Source organism: Tamandua tetradactyla, chromosome 6 (assembly GCF_023851605.1).
Source record: "Tamandua tetradactyla isolate mTamTet1 chromosome 6, mTamTet1.pri, whole genome shotgun sequence".
Taxonomy (NCBI): Eukaryota; Metazoa; Chordata; class Mammalia; order Pilosa; family Myrmecophagidae; genus Tamandua; species Tamandua tetradactyla.
Window position 1 is genome coordinate 48,832,931 of NC_135332.1, and position 21,333 is coordinate 48,854,263.

Below are 21,333 nucleotides of genomic sequence, written 5' to 3' on the forward strand. Positions count from 1 at the left end.
GAGATTCCAAGCAAGAATTAAATTCCTCACTAATGTGCTATCTTCCAAAAGAGAAACAAGGATCTCTTTAAAGCTTTCTTCAATCTAAGCGCTACATCATTGGAATGAACAGTCCTATAAACTTACTCCTAAGATTTAAATATAGTAAGACTCTATGCACAAAAAATGCTGGAACTATTATTCTCCAGTTCAGAAAGGTCAACCAGTTTTACTCTCATTCTCTTCCTGACAAACAAAGGACTTTATAAGAAACAGTGAAGGGGTGAGGGGTATGGTATATATGATTTTTTTTCTGTTTTCATTTCTTTTTCTGAATAGATGCAAATGTTCCAAGAAATGATCATGATGATGAATATGCAACTATGTGATGATCTTGTGAATTACTGATTATATATGTAGAACGGAATGATCAAAAGTTATGAATGTTTACATTTGTTTGGTGTTTTTTTGGCATTTAAAAAAAATTTAAGAATTAATAATAATAAAAAAAGAAAGAAACAGTGGGCCTCAGAGCTGGTGAGGGAAGGAAAGAGGTGCTAGGTGTGCTAACGTTCTCCAAATACATCTTTTCCCCCCACCTCAGATGAGGGTATCAAATCCAGACAGACTCATGCCATATATAAAAATTAACTCAAAATAGATCAAAGACCTAATATAAGAGCTAAGATGTTAAAACTTTTAGAAGAAAACAGGAATAATCTTTGTGACCTTGGATTAAGAAATGGTTTCTTAAATATGACACTGAGAGGAAAGCAACAAAAGGAAAAAAAAAATAAATGGGACTTCATCAAAATTAAAAGTGATTCAAAATAAAAAAATAAAATGTGCTTCAAAGGATACCTACAAGAAATGAAAAAACAACCTTATAAAATGAGAAAAAAAAATTGCAAATCATTTATTTGCTTGAGGACTTTATCCAGAAAAACAATAATAAAAAAAAATTAAAAACAAAGCAAAGGATTTAAACAGGCATTTCTCCAAAGAAGATATACAAATGGCTAGTAAGTACATGAAAAAATGTTCAAAATCATGGCCATCAGGGAAATGCAAATCAAAACCACCATGAGATGCCACTGCCACTTCATACCCACTTGAATAGTTAAAATTAAAAAGAAACACAATAACTAGTGTTGGTGAGGATGTGGAGAAACTGGAATCCTCATACATAACTAGTTGGATTATAAAATGGTGCGGCTGCTTTGGAAAACGGTTTGACAACACGTCAAAAAGTTAAACAGAGTTACCATGTAACCGAGCAATTCTACTCCTAAGTATATAACCAAGAGACTTGAAAATTATGTTCATGAAACCTATTCACAGCATTAATCTTCAAAAAAGCCAAAAAGTGGAAACAACACAAATATTCATCAACTGAAGAATAATTAAAATGTGGTACTTCTATACAATCGAATATTATTTAGCAATAAAAAAGGAATGAAGAACTGAAATATGCTACAACATGGATGAATCTTGAAAACATTACGCTAGTGAAAGAAGTCAGTCGCAAAAGACCACAAAGTGTATGACCCCATTTATATGAAATGTACAGAATACACAAATCTACAAAGAGTAGATCAGTGTTTGCCTAGGGCTGGAAAGCATGGGGAATTATTGGGGAGTGACTGCTAATGGGTAGACAGCATTTTTCTAGGATGATGAAAATGTTCTGACATTAAGTGACATGGCTGCACAACTCCAAATATACTAAAACCACTCAAATGTATACTTTAAAGCGATGAGTTTTTAAATTATATGTATACATTTACTTTTTAATTAATTTATTTACTAATTTAATTATATTGAGATATATTTACACCATGCAATACATGCCCAACAGTATCATCACATAATTGTGCATCCATCACCACAATCAATTTTAGGACATTTTCATTGCTCAAAAGAAATAATAAAAAAGAACACCCAAAACATCCCATGCCTCTTATCCTCCCCTATTATTTTTTTAAAGTTTTATTCACACACCATACAATCCATCCTAAGTGTACAATCAATGAATCTTGGTATAATCACATAGTTATGTATTCACCACTTACAGTTAATGAGGACATTCTCATTTCTTCCAAAGGGGGAAAAAAAATCCCATACCCCCTATATCCCTCTATTATTTACATTTAGCTTTGATATAGTGCCTTTGTTACCATTAATGCAAGAATATTAAACTGTTACTGTGAATTATAGGCCTTAGTTTACATTAATTGTATTTTTTCCCATATACCACTCTATTAACACTTTGCAATATTAAGATATATTTGTACAATTAAACACCCTCACCATTCACTCGAGGTTTTGCTAACTTATACAGCATCAGCTTTTATCCTCTAGCTTTCCTTCTGGGACATATGTGACTCTAGCTTTTAAAGGACGAATTTTTTTGGTCTGTGAATTACATCTTAACAAAGGTGTTATTTTATTGAAAATGCTAGTATCAGGTTGGACTATATGAAATTGCCATTTTTTCAGGATAAAAATCAAATATTGGTAATTTTTTTCAATTTAATACCATGAATGTCATGTTCTTCCATCTGGGGAAATTAGTCAATATCTATCCATTAATAAAAAACAAGCAGAAGGGAAGATGTTTAAAAGGCCACGAAGGTACTGCCCTCCTCTCTATGCAGGACATGACTCCTAGGGGTGTAAATATCCCTGGCAATGTAGGGCAGGACTCCTGGGATGTGCAGGGACCTGGCATCATGGGATTGAGAAAGCCTTCTTGACCAAAAGAGGGAGGAGAGAAATGAAACAAAACAAATTTTCAGTGGCTGAGAGATTTCAAACATAGGTTATCCTGGAGGTTATTCTTACACATTATATAGATATTCCTTTTTAGGTTATGGTGTATTGGAGTGGCTAGAGAAATATACCTGAAACTACTGAACTATGTTTCAGTAGCCTTGATTCTTAAAGATGATTGTATAACTATATAGCTTTTACAGTGTGACCATGGGATTGAGAAAACCTTGTGTTTGATGCCCCTTTTATCCAGGGTATGGACAGATGAGTAAAAACATAAGGAAAAATAAATAAATAAATAATAGGACAGATAATGGGTAAAATAAAAATTGGGTAGATTGATATACTAGTGAGCAATGACAGGGAGGGATAAGGGCTACAGGATATATGAGTTTTTTCTCTTTATTTCTTTTTCTGGAATGATGCAAATATTCTAAAAATGATCATAGTGAATACACAACTATGTGATGATATTGTGAGCCACTGATTGTATACTGTGGAAGGATGGATGGATGTGTGAAGATTTCTCAAAGTCTCCAGTAACTAGTAACTATGTTTCTTTAAGATGATACAGCTTTTGCAAAGTGACTGTGTGACTGTGAAAACCTTGTTCTGATTGATGTTCCTTTTATCTACGGTACAGACAGATGAGCAAAAAATATGGATTAAAAATAAATAAATAATGGGGGAACAAATGTTAAAATAAATTGGGTTGAAGGAAATATTAGTGGTCAATGAGAGGGAGGGATAAGAAGTATGGTATGTATGAGTTTCTTCTTTTTTCTTTTTATTTCTTTTTCTGGAGCAATGTAAGTGTTCTAAGAAATCATCATGGTGATAAATATACAACTATGTGATGATACTATAAGCCATCAATTACACACCAACTATAGAATGTTCATACGTTATGAATGTTCATGTTGTATGTTGACTGGTTTTATTGATAAAATTTTTTTTAAAAAGGCCTCAAAGGAGAAAATCCACACCTGCTTCCATATGTCTGTACCCAATTAATTTCTAGACTTTAAAAATAGTACAAGTTTTACTTAAAACTTATAAAATGCTTTAAAAACCTAAAAATTAAGTAACAACATATTATAAATGTGACAGCCAGTAAAAACATTTGCAACTTGAACTAATTCTGAAATTTAGAAGGGCGCTATATGCAAAAAGCACATTGAAAAAAATTTAGTATCATAATGGAATAGATTTTACTGCCTTAAAGAAGTGAGCTTAAAAACTGACCCATTTACTCTTTCAATAAGACAGATTAGCTTTAGTCAGTTTCTTTAACATCCAAAACAGCATTTTTTCATGATAGACTAAGTAAATGTGAGCCTTCTTAAGCTTAATATAATAATTTATATTCAGAATATATATTATTAATAGGTAACTAATAACAGTAGTCAGATTCAGAATACATTCAGCCAGCTAAAATGTCTTTTTAATTCCTACCCGCTTACCCAAATGCAATGCTTCCTGGTACCTCTTGGTATCAAAGTACAAAGACACCAGTCTCGCCTAGAAAAGAAAAGGCATTGATTGATGAGAAGTGAAAAAAAGCCAAAGAAAGAAATCAAAGATTGACAGTCACAGAACTGTTACTGCTGTAACACTGAGCTAGGCCATGGTATTGTCTCCTATATTGGCCAGTGACTGTTAACCTTACCATGTTGTTGTTTATTTCTCTGAGCCAAACAGCAGGTCTGTCTCAAAACTTCAACCAGGGTAATTCTCATTAGTGGGACATCTATGAATAATCTTTAGATGCTTGAGTATTACAAAGCTGCTGAAAATACTTTTGATCACTATGGTGTCTAATCTCTAGAGACTTCAAATTAGTACTAATTTAAGCACATACCTCTAAAGCTTGACGTAGGAAAGTTCTTTTCTCTGATTTGGCCCACTCGATGCACTCTAAACACAACTCGACCTGCAGAAGGGAGAGACATTACATGCAATACTATGTGCTCAAATTTTCCCAGAAACCTAGCTTTGAAGAAAAGATCTAATTTCCTCCTTATATATATTAGCCATGCTGCAATATAAAATATCTCAGAACACACATTTTGATCCACAGTATCTCAATGTATAATGGTTACATTGTGATGGAAAATCAACTTGGCTTTTTACACACATATTTTTGTGCTTAGACTGTGTTCTTCTGAAAAAAGGAGATTCATCTTTGAGACGACTCTTCTACCTTCCCAGGAGAGACCCAGAACTTCCCACAATATATGCAGCCCTAAAATGAAGATTTTAAAAATAGCTTAGGAATTATTAAAGCAGAAAATTTTCCCTGAATAGTCTCAATAATAATGGTATGTGGTAATGTGAACATATTGGTAAAGGGGAGAAATTCTCAGCCTACATACAAATGCCTTGATCACAATAGTTGCTTACAAGACTCAACTAGCTGGCTGTTTTCCTTTAAGATTCTAAGAACTGCAACTAACTACTCATCATCACTCTTACAGATATGGCAAACTTAACTTGTACTAAAGAGTAAAGAGAAATTAGAACAAGCCTAAAACTTAAAACAGGTTTTAAGCTTTATTTAAAGGCACTTTAAAACCCCCAGTTGTATCTGCCATTCAAGCAGTGATATGCAAAGCAACTAATTTAAGGCTGAATTTTTTGCCTATTAGTCTAGTATGCACCAAGGATCCTGACATATTAGTTTTGACAGAATACATGTTAAGTACTACAGATCTTCTATTACTTTTGTTACCTCAATTTTTGTATTAAGATTCCTAACCAGAGCATAAAACAAAAAGAAATGAAATGAGAAAATGTGCTTGCCAGAGAACTAATTGGTAATAAAACAGGTTTTTATGTAAATCTAAAGTTGTCTTTGGAGATACCAAAGGGAGGGAAAACAAAAGGGACATAACCCAAATTTGTAGTATCTTTTGCCTTGTGATGCTAAATCCATAATAAATAAATGTATGGCAAATACAAGGTGGTATTTGGAGAATTCACCTGTAAGAGATTCAATGAAACCTTTATAATTCCATCAGAGTCCCCTGATGGCTTACCTAACCTCCGAATCTAAACTCAAAAGACATAATAGATATTCTACAAAAAACTAACACCTCAGACCATATCAAAAAATAAAAGCAAATCAATTGCAATTTCAGAGTTTGAGTTATGTTCTGAAAAGCCAAGATCAAGTAAGATTTTTGTTCTTGAAATGAATGGAACCAAATATATTTCACTGAATAATTTTAGCAAAGAAAATAGAAGTCTTTAAGAGCCCCACATGTATGGCCAGCTACAAAATGCCCATCATCACAGTCACCCAGGGAGCTTTTTAAACTAAACAAAAATGAATGCTTGTGGATTAGTATTTCATTCTTCTCTATTGCTGAGTGGTATTTCATTGTATGGACACACCACAATTTATCTATTCATTGTATGGACAATGTTTCCAGCTTTGGAATATTGTGAGTGAAGGTGCTATGAACATTAAAAAAAAAAAAAAAAAAAAAGAATGCCTGGGCTTCTGATTCAGTAGTCTGAAATAGAGCTTGGCAGTTCTGATGTCCATCACTAGTTAAGAAACCAACGCCTCAGCCATCCCATTTCCCTATAGTCTAGATGTTAAGTTACTTGCCCAAAGTTACATACCAGATGCTGGGATCAGAACTTGTCCCTTTCACCAGTGCTCTTTCTACCTCAACCAGCCTTAATTCAGGTCAGTACAAACATTTTTCCTTATCAAGGACTTCTTACAGCATGAACTAGAGATCAATTACCAATTACATGGAACATGATTTGCATTACTTAGTGTTCTAGTTTGCTAGCTGCCAGAATGCAATTTACCAGAAACGGAATGGCTTTCAAAAGGGGGAATTTAATGAGTTGCTAGTTTACAGTTCTAAGGCCAAGAAAATGTCCCAATTAGAACAAGTCTATAAAAATGTCTAATCAAATGCATCCATCCAGGGAAAGAAACCTTGGTTCAGGAAGGCCGATGAAGTTCAGGGTTTCTCAAGTGAGAAGGCACATGGTAAACTCAGTCAGGGCTTCTCACTCAGCTGAAAGGACACATGGCGAACACAGTGTCATCTGCTAACTTTCTCTCCTGGCTTCGGCTTTCATGAAATTCCGCGGGAGGGGTTTTTCTTCTTCATCTCCAAAGGTCGCTTGCTGGTGGACTCTCTGCTTCATGGTGCTACAGCATTCTCTGTTCTCTCTGAATCTCCCATTCTCCAAAATGTTTCCTCTTTTATAGGACTCCAATAAACCAATCAAGACACACCCAAATGGGTGGAGACATGTCGTCACCTAATCCAATTTAACAACCACTCTTGACTAAATCACATCATCCAGGGAGATAATCTGATTACAGTTTCAAACATACAGTATTGAATAGGGATTATTCTACCTTTATGAAATCAGATTTTGATTAAAATATGGCTTTTCTAGGTGGCATACTTCCTTTCAAACCCAGCACACTTAGTGATGTAAAGTTTTAATTGGTGAAACCAGTACTTCAGTTCTAGGTAAAAATTTTAAAAGTCCACACTTTTACTATACACAGTTATTTTGTCTGAGTGGTTTGTGCTTTGTTAATGGTAACAGTGACTGATAAAGGAACGAAATACAAGAAGCTCATGCTTCTGGAGGAAGGCTCTTGGGTATAAAAGCCTGATATGGTCAGAATTAGATATTTATTTAAATCAGTACACTTAACATAAGAAAAAAAAAACACCTTTATTATCTAAATTCTATGGGGAAAAAAAATGAAACTCTTACTCCAAAGTGAAATTCTTTAACACAAATCCCTTTTTCTACTGAAACTACTGTTTTTGATAACATGAATTCTGATGTGAGATTTCTTAGAAATGTGCTATTACATTAGAGTTTGGACATATACCAAAAAATGGCTTCCCACAGGCAACTCCCTCGAGATCTTTAAAAAGTAAATTTAATTCTGGGGCAGTGCAATGGTGGCTCAGTGGCAGAATTCTTGCCTGCCATGCCTGAGACCCAGGTTCAATTCCCAGAGCCTTTCCATGCCAAAAGAAAAAGATAAAAGTAAATTTAATTCTGAAGTTCACTTCACTGTTTGGCAATCTCCTTTCTCCTTTCCCCTTAGCCCACTTCTCCACTCCCTTCCTCTTATCAAGTACCCAAGCACCCCATCCTCACTCTCCACCCCTACCCCACCTACTCCCCTACACATATACCCTCACTTTCTAGGCTCCAAACCTTAATACTGGAATCAGCCTGATCCTAACCTGAATCATATCAACTTTGGGAATACACCAAGCTGAAGACTGTTCTGTAGACACATCTGGCTTATAGTCAGTCCTTAAATATAAAAAGGCAAGGAAAATATGATGATACTCTGAGCCAGTGATTGTATACTTCAGATGGTACGTATGGTATGTGAATATTACTAAATAAAATTGAAAAAAAAAAAAAAAGGCAAGGAAAATCCTATCCTTTACACTGCTGGTGGAAAAACTTAACACAAAACTCCTGCCTCTCTTAAAGTTCTAAAACTTCTAATTTTGCCTCAGACCACCTATAACTCCCTCCTTAGTCCTTTCTCTTCACCTATTTGAAGAATTTTAAAAGAACCTAGATCTTTCTAAGTCAGAGACCTTAAGTCACCTAGACAAATACAATTACAAAGCCCCATGCTTACATCTTAATTCAACAAAGTATTCCTAAGCATCTACCATGGGGGAGGCATAATCCATATATAAATTAATCCATTCATTCCTTTGACAAATATTGCAGCTCCTTTGAGTGAAACCTCTCTAAGTACCAGAGATACAGCCAAGAATAGGACACAGTAGCTATCCTCATGGAACTTATAGCTAAGGAAGATATATTACATGTTAAACAAATAAACAAATATATATGAAGAAAAAAGTAAAGCCTTTTAATAAGGCATTTTAGATACAGTGATTGTGCTGGTTTGAAAGGATGTATGTCCCCTAGAAAAGCCATGTTTTAATCTAAATTCCATTTCATAAAGGCAGAATAATCCCTATTCAATACTATATATTTGGAACTGTAATCAGATCATCTCCCTGAAGATGTGATTTAATCAAAAGTTGTTAAACTGGATTAGGTGATGACATGTCTCCACCCATTTGGGTGGGTCTTGGTAAATTTCTGGAGTCTTATAAAAGAGGAAACAGTTTTGGGAATGAAAGAGATTCAGAGAGAGCAGAGAATGCTGCAGCACCACGAAGCAGAGTCCACAGCCAGCAACCTTTGGAGATGAAGAAGGAAAACACCTCCAGGGGAGCTTCATGAAAGCAGAAGCCAGGAGGGAAAGTTAGCAGATGACAATGTATTCACCATGTGCCCTTCCAGCTGAGAGAGACACTGTGACTGTGTTTACCTTGTGCCATCTCACTTGAGAGAGAGACCCTGAACTTTATCAGCCTTCCTGAACCAAGGTATATTTCCCTGGATACCTCTGATTGGACATTTCTATTGACTTGTTCTAATTGGGAAATTTTTTCAGCCTTAGAACTGTGAACTAGCAACTTATTAAATTCCCCCTTTTTAAAGTCTTTCTGTTTCTGGTATATTGCATTCTGGCAGCTAGCAAACTAGAACAGTGATTAAGGAAGGTTTCAAGGAAGTAAGAATGAGAAAAGATGATATGATATGAAGAAAAAAGTCATAATAAGATCAATGGAGAAGTAATCCAGATGTATACAAATGCCCCAAGACCAGAACAGTTTAAAGCATTATAGCAAAAGGCAGTATTATAGGAGTAAGGCAAGTAAAAGGGAAAATAGCGTAGTGGATGAGGTCAGAGAGAGAGTCGTATTGGGTATGAGGAAGGCACTGTGATTCTGCAAGCTATATAGCACTTCATCCAAACAAAGTTAAATTACAGTAAAGAATATAAGGCAAATGTATGAATAACTTTCATATAAAGTAGACTAATAAGAAATATCTTACAATACCTACAATGTGAGTCCTTGAAAGTCAAGATCACATCAAAATCAACAAAGGAAGATTTCAGAGGTGGTGGAACTTAAAATGGGACTACAAAGGAAAAGGTACAGCATGAAAAAGTGAACAAAGATAGGAGCGTACAAAGCTTGTTGGGCAGTCAGACATCAAATATGGCTGACTTATCTGGTATGTTCAGAAAAATACTGGGAAATCAGGCTGCTGGGGTAGACTGAACTGTAGAAAACCATGAGCTACCTAAGCCTGTAAGCAATGGAAAGCCACTGGAGGCTCAAATTGAGGGAGAAGAGAGGAATAAAATGATGAGAGATCTACTTGGTTAAATATAGGACAACAGTGATACACAGGGTAGAATGAGACTTTTGCAGTAGTCCAAGTAAGAATAATTAGGACTCAGACTAGATGGTAGCAATAGAGACAGAAAAATACCAAAGAGGTAGGGAAGCAGACGCTGAAGAAAGTTGGCTTGACAGAATTTAGCAAACAGTTGGATGTTGAGTTTGAAGTGCAGGTGAGATGACTAATAATCGTTCCAAAACAAACAAATAATCTTTAATTCATATACATTAACTAAAAGAAGTACTGCTATGTAGACTACAACTGTGGTTCTTGCTAAAAGCTAAAATAGTTAATCATCAAAAATAACAGCCTTTACATTAAAAAAATGACACTGATAAAAAAATGATAATGTTTCCTTTCACCATAAGAAAAGAAGGTCACTACATGACAAAAATGTAATGTACAATGAACAATGGCAATATGCAAACACAATTAAGGGAGGGCCTAGCCAAACCTGAAGCCACGTAATAAAAGCCAGTTAATTCTACTAGCCAAATTATAGGACAGCACTAAATTATGATTAGGATAGACTTCTACAAAGGCACCAGAACAGAACTGGTCATTAAACAGATGCAGTTCCATCCATCCACTGAGTCAGCTCTATACTGTGGGAAAGCACAAGTTTCAAATTCTTCAGTATGCAAAAGAGTAGCTTGGATAATTATTTTGGGGGGCCTAAAAAGTCCAAAGTAACACTTATTTGCCTGTTTCAAACTAACATTTATTTGTCAGTCCACTCTTAGGGTACCCTTTTCAAACAAATGCTACCTCCACTCTCATGAAAACAAAGTACAAGGGAAAAAAAGTTAGGTTAGATAAGACAACCCTAATAAAAGCCACTTTTTCTTTTAAATTATTCATAAAAATAATTCTAATGCTTTGGTTCAAAAGGCAGCCGTATCTACTTTTAATCTACTAACATGAAATACAGCTCTGCCAGAAACAAATTTGAACACTGCTTTACTAATGAATTTTCTGTTAGTGTATGGGTTTTTTTTTCATCACATAGTTGTATATTCATCATCATGAGCATTTCTTAGAACATTTACATCAATTCAGAAAAAGAAAATAGAAGAAAAATTCACACATACTATACCCCTCACCCCTCCCTCCCTTTCATTGATCACTAACATTTCAATCTAAATTTCAATCTATATTTAATTTAAAATAAATTAAATTTGTTTTAATATCTGTTCCCCTATTTATTCATTTTTAATCCATATGTTTTACTCATCTGTCCATAAGGTAGATAAAAGAAGCATTAGACACAAGGTTTTCACAATCACACAGTCACATTGTGAAAGCTGTATCATTATACAATCATCTTCAAGAAACACGGCTACTGGAACATAGCTCTACATTTTCAAGCAGTTCCCTCCAGCCTCTCTGTTACACCATAACTAAAAAGATGGTATCTATTTAATGCGTAAGAATAACCTCCAGGATAACCTCTCGACTCTGTTTGGAATCTCTCAGCCACTGACACTTTATTTTGTCTCATTTCTCTCTTCCCCCTTTTGGTCGAGAAGTTTTCTCAAACTCTTGGTGCTGAGTCCCAGCTCATTCTAGGATTTCTGTCCCACGTTGCCAGGAAGGTCCACACCCCTGGGAGTCATGTCCCACGTAGACACGGAGAGGGCAGTGAGTTTGCTTGTCATGTTGGCTGAGAGAGAGGCCACATCTCTGCAACAAAAGAGGTTCTTTTGGGGGTGACTCTTAGGCCTAATTTTAAGTAGACTTAGCCTATCCTTTACAGGGTTAAGTTTCATATGAACAAATCCCAAGTTTGGGGGCCCAACCTATTGCTTTGGTTGCCCCCACTGCTTGTGAGAATATAAAGAATTCTCTACTTGGGGAAGGTGAATTTCTCCTCTTTCTCACCATTCCCCCAAGGGGACTTTGCAAACACTTTTTTATTCACTGTTCAAATCCTTCTGGGATTTATCGAGGCATCACTCTGGACAAACCTACAAATTCTCATGCCCTACTCAAGGTTCCATATACTTATGATGTTCAATTAAGTTGTCCACATAAGTTATATTAGGAAATGCACTAGTCAAAATACAAATTTTATACCACATAAACATTTTTTGCTTTACTCTCACACATAAAGTTTTAAAATATTAATTACCATCTATTCAGAAACCGGATTTTATAAAAACCATGTGTCCTACGTTCCTGAAATTCCTAACCATTTACTCAATAAGTTACTATGGCCTTTCATACCTTTTATGTGTATACACACAGAGGAAACAGCAAACAACTAGATATGTACTCAACAAACAATTCCAACACCTGCCCTTTGTCTACCTGACATGTCATGTACTTGGTTATTGCCTACCTTCCCCATTAAAATATAATCTTCATGAGGGCAATTACTTTGTGTAATTTAACAACTGTATTCCCAGAACCTAAAACAGAGTCTAACACATACCAGGCATTCAATGTATCCACAGGAAAGACAACCATACTCTTCCAACAAAGAGATTCAAGCAACCACAATATACTGTTTCAATCTGCCGCTTTTTGCAGAATGATTTTTAACACTGGTATGTGTTTCCTTCTCACAAATTGCAGAAAATACAACTTTTCTTTGAAAAGGTAGTAAGAGGCTCAACAAAACCGCAAATGCTCTTCAATACAACTTAACATCTAGCCTGAACTTGTAGAGGGCATGAACAGAACACCATTCCTGCACACATGAGACACAAACAGATGGATGCTCACCTCTCCATAAAGGCATATATGCAGTATAAAACATGCCAAGAAGGGACACCGCAAGATTTAATTAATACTAACAAGGAACTTTGTGACACAAGATGAAAGGTACCACAGACACAGAAAAACATTACAAAGGTATGGCAATACAATTCTCGAAGACAAGAATCAGTTTGTGACCCTGATGTAATGAGGATTCCAGGGACCACTGACAATCTCCACTTACAAAGCAAAGCATGGAACAGACCCAAAGTATCAAATGCCCTGTAACAAAGAGAAACTGACATGATAAGTCCTGAGGTGTCCTCCCAGCTATTCCTTCCACATTAGTACCAGAATCCAGCAGGTATTTCTTTCACTAAAAGACTATTTCCATATTGTCCACCTTCTGTTATTAAGGTAATTTACCTCCTGCCCTGTAGCCGCTTCCATATCAAGAAACAGATCAAGAAGAGATCGGACCAGACGAGCTGCTTTAGCCTTGCTGATGGAATTCAAGAAGGGTCGCACATACTTCAGGAGTCCTCCAAGCTCTGTGTGGAACACAATTCAAAAAGGAAAAAGTAGATTACTATTAGGGACAAGATACACAATTTAAGAAGATGAACAAGATCATAACATCAATACCTACACCACTGGAATCAGTTTAAACGCATCTTTAAGATGGAACCAGAGGAACTTAAAGCATTCCCAGCAGGTAACAGAGTAGCAAAAATAAGTCAATATTATATACCAAATTTATATTCTATCTCCCAGTCAGCCACTAGATTATTATGTGGGCCCTGGGGAAAAATTCATCTTTCTGACTTATTTATCCATCTTGATGCAATATAAAATGTTCTCAGAGACCAATTTTCAGGAACATCAAATATGCTGTGCCCTTACACCCATCATGGACAAAATCACTTTTCCAAAACCAACAAATATAGGCAGGCTATAACAGCAATTTTTTGTTTTTAATTTCCACATGTGCCTTAGCAGTTTCCCTTAAACAGACAGAAGTTTTTAATTCCAGGTCCCCTTTTCCCTTCCTTCCCAGAGTATTTCCAAGTTTAGCCTTTTAGTAATACCACCTCCCTGGCACTCTTCTGGATAAACTTACCACATAGAAGTTACAGTGTTTTATTCTTAAATTTCTACTATACCCTTTTAAAAGTCCTCATATATCTGCAAACCCCAAGTCTTAAAAAATGATTAAAACAAAAAGTCCAAGGCAGAGCTTTCTCCACCCCCAGCAGAAGAAAACAGAGTGGTACAGGATCTCAAAAGGAGAGTCTGTAGAAACAAAGTTAAACTAGAGCTGTGCCTGTCAGAGAGTAAAACTTAGAAAATGTTTCAACTAAACAAGTAAGGAAGTATCTTTGGAATGTAGGTTAAAATTACCTTAGTGCCACTGCCTCTTTAATATTCTCCAATTGTAGACTCACCCTCCCGGGAACTCTAATTCAGGGCACGCACACCTCACCCACTAAGAACACTAACTAATTCGGAGTCCTAAAATCCTCATCCAAATGAAAAGTCATAGGATGCATGTGACTGTGTCAGGTACTAAAGAAACTTCACACAGAATGGAAAAATTTCATCTCCCTTTACTTCCAGTACTGACCTTTGATTCTCACTAAGACCTTTTCTCATTCTGCCATTCCATTATTCCTGCAAAGATTACACACACTCCTACTTTCACGCCTTACTTATAAGCAATCCCATTTGAAATTGTTTCCCATCTTCTTAACCTATGTAAATCTTAGATATCCTTTTAGGTCCAGCTAAAGTCCTATTGAGTTTTCCATACTAATCCAGTCTACAGTGATTTCTCTCCCTCAAATTCCTTTTGAATTCATGCAAATTTAAATATTAAATCATCAGAGCTTTTAAAAAGTAGTCTAGGCAATGTCCCTTTTCCCACTAGCTTGAACAATTTCTAGTAACAGCAATGCTAGGAAAGCAATCTTTTCATTGCTCATCAAACCAAACCACTCTTTTTTGAAATGCAAATTTATACCCTCTTTCCACATGGTTTCAAATAATTTTCTCTTTCTCCAACCCATTTCAACTCTTACTCCAAAGTCCTTGTTTCTAGATTCTTTATCATCTCAGTTGCCTTCCTCTGAACAAACTCTACTTTGCAAACACACCACTTAAATGTGGTACTTGGAACTGAAAACAATGCTCCAAGTAGCATCTGACCAGAATATGATGCTTAATTCTCTTGATATGGCCACCTTATGTAATACAAGATGGCACACTCAGCTTTTTCTAATAGTACTTTTCTCAGAGTGAGTCCATTAAGGTATTTTTTGCATAAACTACTGTCAAGACAGGGTCTTCTTCCTCTTCCTCTGTTTGATAAATAGTTTAACTATTTAACTTTATACTTATCACAACTAAATTTAATCTTGCTAGCTTTAGCTCTGAATCTTACTTTAGCTCTGAATCTTACTTCTGTCCTCTACTGTCCTGAGTCATCTATAAAAGTAAGCATGCTTCTGAAGTGGCTTAAGCCATGATGCCAATTAAAATGCTGAGAACAAAGACAGATCCCCATGACAGGACACTACAGCTTCCTTCTAAGTCAACATATGTTCCATTTATTAATATGTTTTGGAAACAGTTAGTGAGACCACTGGAAATCCATAACCTGTATCTGTCATATTAATATTATGACAAATGTTCAAATACTCTGCTTACATCAGAGATGCAGTCTATATCATTCCTCTAATTCAGGAGATGGCAAACTTTTCCTATGTAGGACCAGATAATAAATATTTGGGGGGTTGTGGTTATATGGTACCTATCACAGCTACTTGATGAAGCCACTTAAATAAATATCATTTTTAACAAAATAAATATTCACATAAATCCTTATTTACAAAAACAGGTGGCAACAACAACAAAAAACAAGTGGCAGACCACAGTCTGTGGGCCCCTGCAAATCTACCTGTCTGATAAGGCTAACCAAAAAGAATGAACCTAGGTGAATGTGGAATAATCTTTTTAATAACCCCACTGCTTTACGTGATTAAAATCTCCTTATCAAATAATCTGTCCCAGAATTTTACCAGTTTAGTAGTACCTGGAATCTAACCTTTTCACTACCTGTTTGAAAAGTGAAACTGTGTTTGCCCATCCTCAGTTTCTTTATACCTCTCCACCCTCCGTGACTTTTCTCAGAATAATAATAGTGGCTCTATAAGTATATCTGTTAGAACTATTCTTTGGTCAGATACTAAAAGACAGAGTTGTTAGAGCCTGGACACTTGAACTTATTTAAAGAGACTACCTGTTCTCTTTTCTCTCGCGTACCTTGGCTTTAATTCTCTTTCTGATGTTATTTCTATCATTTCAGTTTGAAAATCATTTTCCTTCCTGGATAAGGCAGAAGCGAAACATAAGCTAAGCCATTCTGCCTTTCTCTCCAGCACCTGTTAACATTACAATATTTTTCCCAAGAACTAAGTCTTAATCTTCTTACCCCAACAGAAAACAAATGATCTTTTAGTTGCCATTTTTCAAAAGACAGAGTTCATTTTCCATTTCAGTCTACTACTGTTTTCAAGACATGTCTTGGTTATATTCCATTTCTTTCCATTTCCATATGTATTGAGTAATTTTTTTAATTCCCATATGCTACTGATATATAATACCCACAAAATGAGTCTTCTTCCTATTATCTGCAATTATACGAGCAAAATTTCCTTTTCAGAACTTAGCAAAACTCCACATATTCCTTGTAAGAGACTCAGGCTATAAAATCTGCAGATCCTGAGCTTAGGAATCAAGCCTGATGACAGCCTAATTTCAATCACTAATACTCATCAGACATTATTTTATTCACTTAATTCACAAATGATTGTTGTTAGTAAGGAAATATATCAAGCTTTTTGAGCAGAATATTCAGCACAGTGCTCAGCACTTATTAAATGCACAATAAAACAAAATAGAAAATTAATGAAATCAAAATATTCTCCATTCTCAGGAAGTTCAAAAATTCAACAGAAGTAAACAATATAAACCTATCAATTATTAACAGTGTAGATAGGTAAATGAATGTAAGCTCCAAGATATCCCTAGGGTTTTTATTATACATCTATATTCATCAAAATGTTTCTTAGTAAATATTTTAAGAATGATAGTCTAAATAAGATGGATCCATGTAAATACATCCTGCCAATTTCATAAATCTTTACTCAACTTTACTGATTATGCCTAATAACTAATACATTACTTATGCTTCATTGGGAAAGATCTTAGTCCTCAAGCTCAAAAACTTTTGCTAACTTACACTCATTATTCTCTGGGATGTTAAGAGATGTACTTTCTTTGGGAAAGCAATTCATGAGATCATCTCCTAAACCATAACCCATTCTAATCAGATAAGCTCTATATTTCCTTTAGAGTTGACAAAAATCATATTTTAACTTTAAGCACACTTCCCTCCAAATATTATTACCACTTTAATGGCCAAAGGCCTAACCTGGTCAACAGGACTTTCTCCTCAACCCAAGGACATTACCCATTATCAGAATATCATCTCAAACCTAGCCAGTCAATGGTTCAATTGCAACTAGTATGTTTGGGCAATGATATGCACAAAGCTCTAGGTTCCAGTGAAGAAATCTTGGGAAGGCTCTGTCCATTTAATGTTTTACTTATTCTGTACCAGGAAAAACAAGTCACTCAGATGCAAAACCACTAGTCATTTCTAAGTCAGGGATCTAAAATCACTGTATCTTAAGTGCATCAGAGCCGTTCAGTGAAATCAGTAGACTGTATATCCCAAAAGAAACAAGATTTTCCATCACCTGCAGAACAAAATTCTTCCATGAAAGAACTGAGTTTAAAGGTCATTTAATTTCCTCTTAATACACTGAAAATCAACAAGTTGCCAAGAAAATAAAACTGAATTATATCACCAACTGAGTGTGTGGATATATATTCCTTTACTCTTAACAACAACAACAACAACAAAAAACAACAACCCTGAAACTTCACCCAGCATTTCAGGTAAAAGAGAAAACAAACCATTTGAAGCTCTTACCTGCAGCTTGCCCAGTCTTTGCCAGGAGAGACCCCAGTTCCAGGATGCTCTGCTCTTTGACCTGCACTGCTTCCTCATCATTCTCCTGTATGTCACGCTTCACTGCGGGGGGAAAATGCAGACCCTCTTAAAATTCTAACCAAAAAAATTAAGACTGAGGGAAACTCCACCCTCACAAGACCCACTGTAAGCCCAAATACAGCTACCAAACACAAATTCTAGAGTACTTAATACACACACACACACACACACACATAAACTAAACAATTAAGAACAAAATGATCATGTATATGTAGGACATGTCCCATGAAAGTACATTTTCCTCTCTTTGATTTTAAATGTGCCTTCTCATTCTGTCAAGTAGAATTTCCCTTACCCATAAACACTTGAGATTTCTATTGCAGTCACTTAGTTAAAACAAGATTAAAACAAAACAGGTCCTTCATACTTGTAGCGTCAAGCCACATTCAAGGTACTACGTTATGTGAAAATATTAAATATGTCTGAACATTAACCTGCAACAAACTAAACTCAAATGATCAAGTTACTAAAGACTGTAAAGTCAAAAGTCTTTAAATAAAGCACAGGCCTGTGAAATGCCTCAGCTAATGGGTGTGTTAGGGATAAAGAGTTCTAAAAAGTCATTCAGGAAAACAAAGTATCAAAGCTCCATTGTGGTCCTGAACAATTACACTTAAGAAAGGATTTAGGTACTGATAAAATACCATTGTGCTATCTGTCTCACTTTCAATTGCTGTTAACTGTTCTGTCACTCCAACATCAAATGGCCTCTCCAAGTTTACAGTGATAATTTTAGTGATCATTCTAACTAGTTATCACTTTTCTTGCAAAGCATCATGACTTGACAAAAACCAAGATTTTGGATACTCCATGATGGGGGGGGGAGGCTGTCAACCACCATGACTCAAGATTACTCTAACAGGGAAGCTTCTAGGGAACTCTCCTAATACAGTGGGCAAGCAAGAATACATTAATTACAATGTTTACTATAACTTCTAACATGTAAATGACAGAGTATTAAGCACTAGGGCACCAAAAAAAGTTCATGCTTCTCACATTAGTTCTAATTAGTGTGCATTCACGGAATAAAAGTGCAAATGTTACATGATCAGTTAATTGTAACTGATTCAAGTTAAGAGAAGTACTTCCAAATAAACACTCTATATCAATATCATCCATTCACAGATACATCTTCACCCCCGTCTCCTTTTTTCTCCAGATTAAGGCATCAAGATCTTGTCGTCGTTCTTGTTCCATGCAAGTCAGGAGTACCAAAATTCAATAAACTAATAAAAGTAAACATAAATGCCAACATCATAAACCCCACATACAAGTGCATTCTCACTACTACTTGTCGATCCATTTCCAATCTTCTCAATCCACATTATTTAAAAAATCACTTCACTACATGTGCAGTGCAGAGCTAGCCCATACCCTAACTGAACCCTTTATGAGCGGACATTTTAAGCCTTCTGTATCATCATAAACTTTTATTTGTTCACACCAGAATCCCAGTGGAAAGCTCTCAGAAGCAACTGGCTGGGGCTCCCATTTCAGTTTTCCTATTGTGTGCAAGTGCAAGACAGGAATTTTTCTTTAATTTTCTCCAGCAATTTACAGTCTGCCTGTCCCAAAGAGTTCTCTGAACTTCCCTGCTGACAGCTAACTCCCTGAACTCAATTCCAACCTCCACAAGGGAGATTGGGACGATTAGTCACCTCTCTAGCCGGCGTCCCACCCCAACACCTCGCTCTTACGCCCTACACGGAGACAAATGAACGTCTCAACCACCTCCTCAAATCAAATGCCAATCCAAGCGCGTGCCCCCTCGGTATTTCCCACATTCAGAAAGTGGTCTCCCTTTACTGTGCCTTCTGATGTGAGACTGTGGAGAGTAGCAGTTACCAGTGTCCCATGGAAAGGAAACTCCAAGAGGAAAACAAGAACTCGCGCTCCCACCCCGGGCAAGCTGTGCTGATAACAACGGCGGGAAATGCCAGTCCTGAGCAGGTTTCCCCAAGGCCCTTAAAAACTCGGGGCTCTCAGACAAGTTTGCAACAAGCCTGTGGGCCGGCACTGCTCCCTATCCCGCGCCAGCCCACGCGGGCTAGAGAGGGGAACCACGCTGGGGAGGGGAGGGGTGGGGGACCCGACCCGGCCACTATCCCACCCCACACTGAGCCCACTGTGAGTCAGCAGCCGCAGAGTGAACGCAGGGGCTGCCTCGGGGCTTCTCACCGGAATAGACTCAGGGGGGTTCCTTGTAGCCCCGAGCGGCCTGTGCCCCCAGCCCGGCCCCCTCACACACACACACACACACACACACACACACACAACACACACAGTGAGTCAGCAGCACCAGAGCCGGCTAGCCGGCCCCGCTCCACCGACGCCGACCGGCACAAACCGAGCTACACCAGAGGGGGCAGACAGGGGGCGCGGCGGCCATTACCGATGGAGTGAAGGATGTCAATGGAGGCCTCCCGGTCGGTGCTGAGTAGAGACTGGGCTCTCTGGAACTCCACCACCGCCGCCGCCGCCATCTTACCGCTCTCACACTGTCCCCGGCCGCGGCCTCCGACGCCGGAAACACGCACCCGGAAGGCCCGCCCTCGTGTCCCTCCCCCGTACCCACCCCCTCCTCCGTTCCCAGAGAACCACGGGAGTTGTAGTCTCTCGGCCCGCTGTGAGGGCGAAGGGCGTGGGTAAGGGCTGGGGTGCCTCGCTGGTGGGCATCAAACTCTCCACACCGCCTAGCGGCCGGCACGCGAGGAAAAAGAGCGGTGCCTAAGAAGTTTGGAGCCCAAGGCTAGTCCCCAAGGTAGGCCTCTTAACTCTAACTCAACTCTGAAAGAGAAGTTTTTGAGCACTTGCCTAGGTATTCACTGAAAGCTTTTTGGCTTTCTTTGTAGCTTCCACGTTTAACCATTCACTCAGTGCAATAAACGAGCAATAAATGGCTTCTCCATTTTTCCAACTCTGAGATTTCATGGTTCTCAGTGTAATATTGAGCCTTTCTTTGCTCAAAAAAGCATCCCTCCTTTCTCAACCTGGTGTGCAATTAATGACACTGTACTGGAATGTTAATGGGCTTTAAAATCCCAAAGCTGAGAACAGGGCATACAAAGAGATTCTTCTAGTTGCACCTCCTCACTAAAAAGTGACTAGACCAGTCCTATAACCTTCATAACAGGCACTTTATGTAACAAATAGATCCATTCAAAATGCATTCATATCTAACAACACTTGTAACACGCGCACACACACACACACACACACACACACACATACACTTTTTCCAGGCTCGAATCCTACAGTATACCAGCCAGCCTATGCTCAAACTTATCAGTGTCAGAGAAAGCTCTATCTTTCCCATGCAGCTTATTCAATCTTGGCACAATGCTGGATGTTAGAAAGTGAAATATCATCTTTCACCCATTCACTCAATAAATAATTCTTGGAGGTCATGCGGAAGTCTAACAGCTATGGCAACTCCCCAGCCCGAGAAAGAA

At 37.3% G+C, this 21,333-nt stretch overlaps 1 protein-coding gene across 1 annotated transcript in view; it reads right to left on the reverse strand.

Moving 5' to 3' along the window:
* PSMD11 (proteasome 26S subunit, non-ATPase 11) overlaps nt 1-20,410 on the reverse strand; it is a 34,866-nt gene extending 14,456 nt beyond the window's left edge. The window contains exons 1-5 of the mRNA XM_077165210.1: nt 20,274-20,410; nt 17,801-17,902; nt 13,171-13,295; nt 4,613-4,684; nt 4,215-4,272 (exon numbers count right to left, since the gene is read on the reverse strand). Coding sequence (XP_077021325.1) covers nt 4,215-4,272; nt 4,613-4,684; nt 13,171-13,295; nt 17,801-17,902; nt 20,274-20,364 — 448 coding nt within the window. The 5' untranslated portion in view covers nt 20,365-20,410. The remainder of the gene's footprint in view (nt 1-4,214; nt 4,273-4,612; nt 4,685-13,170; nt 13,296-17,800; nt 17,903-20,273) is intronic.
* Nucleotides 20,411-21,333: the final 923 nt, after the last annotated feature.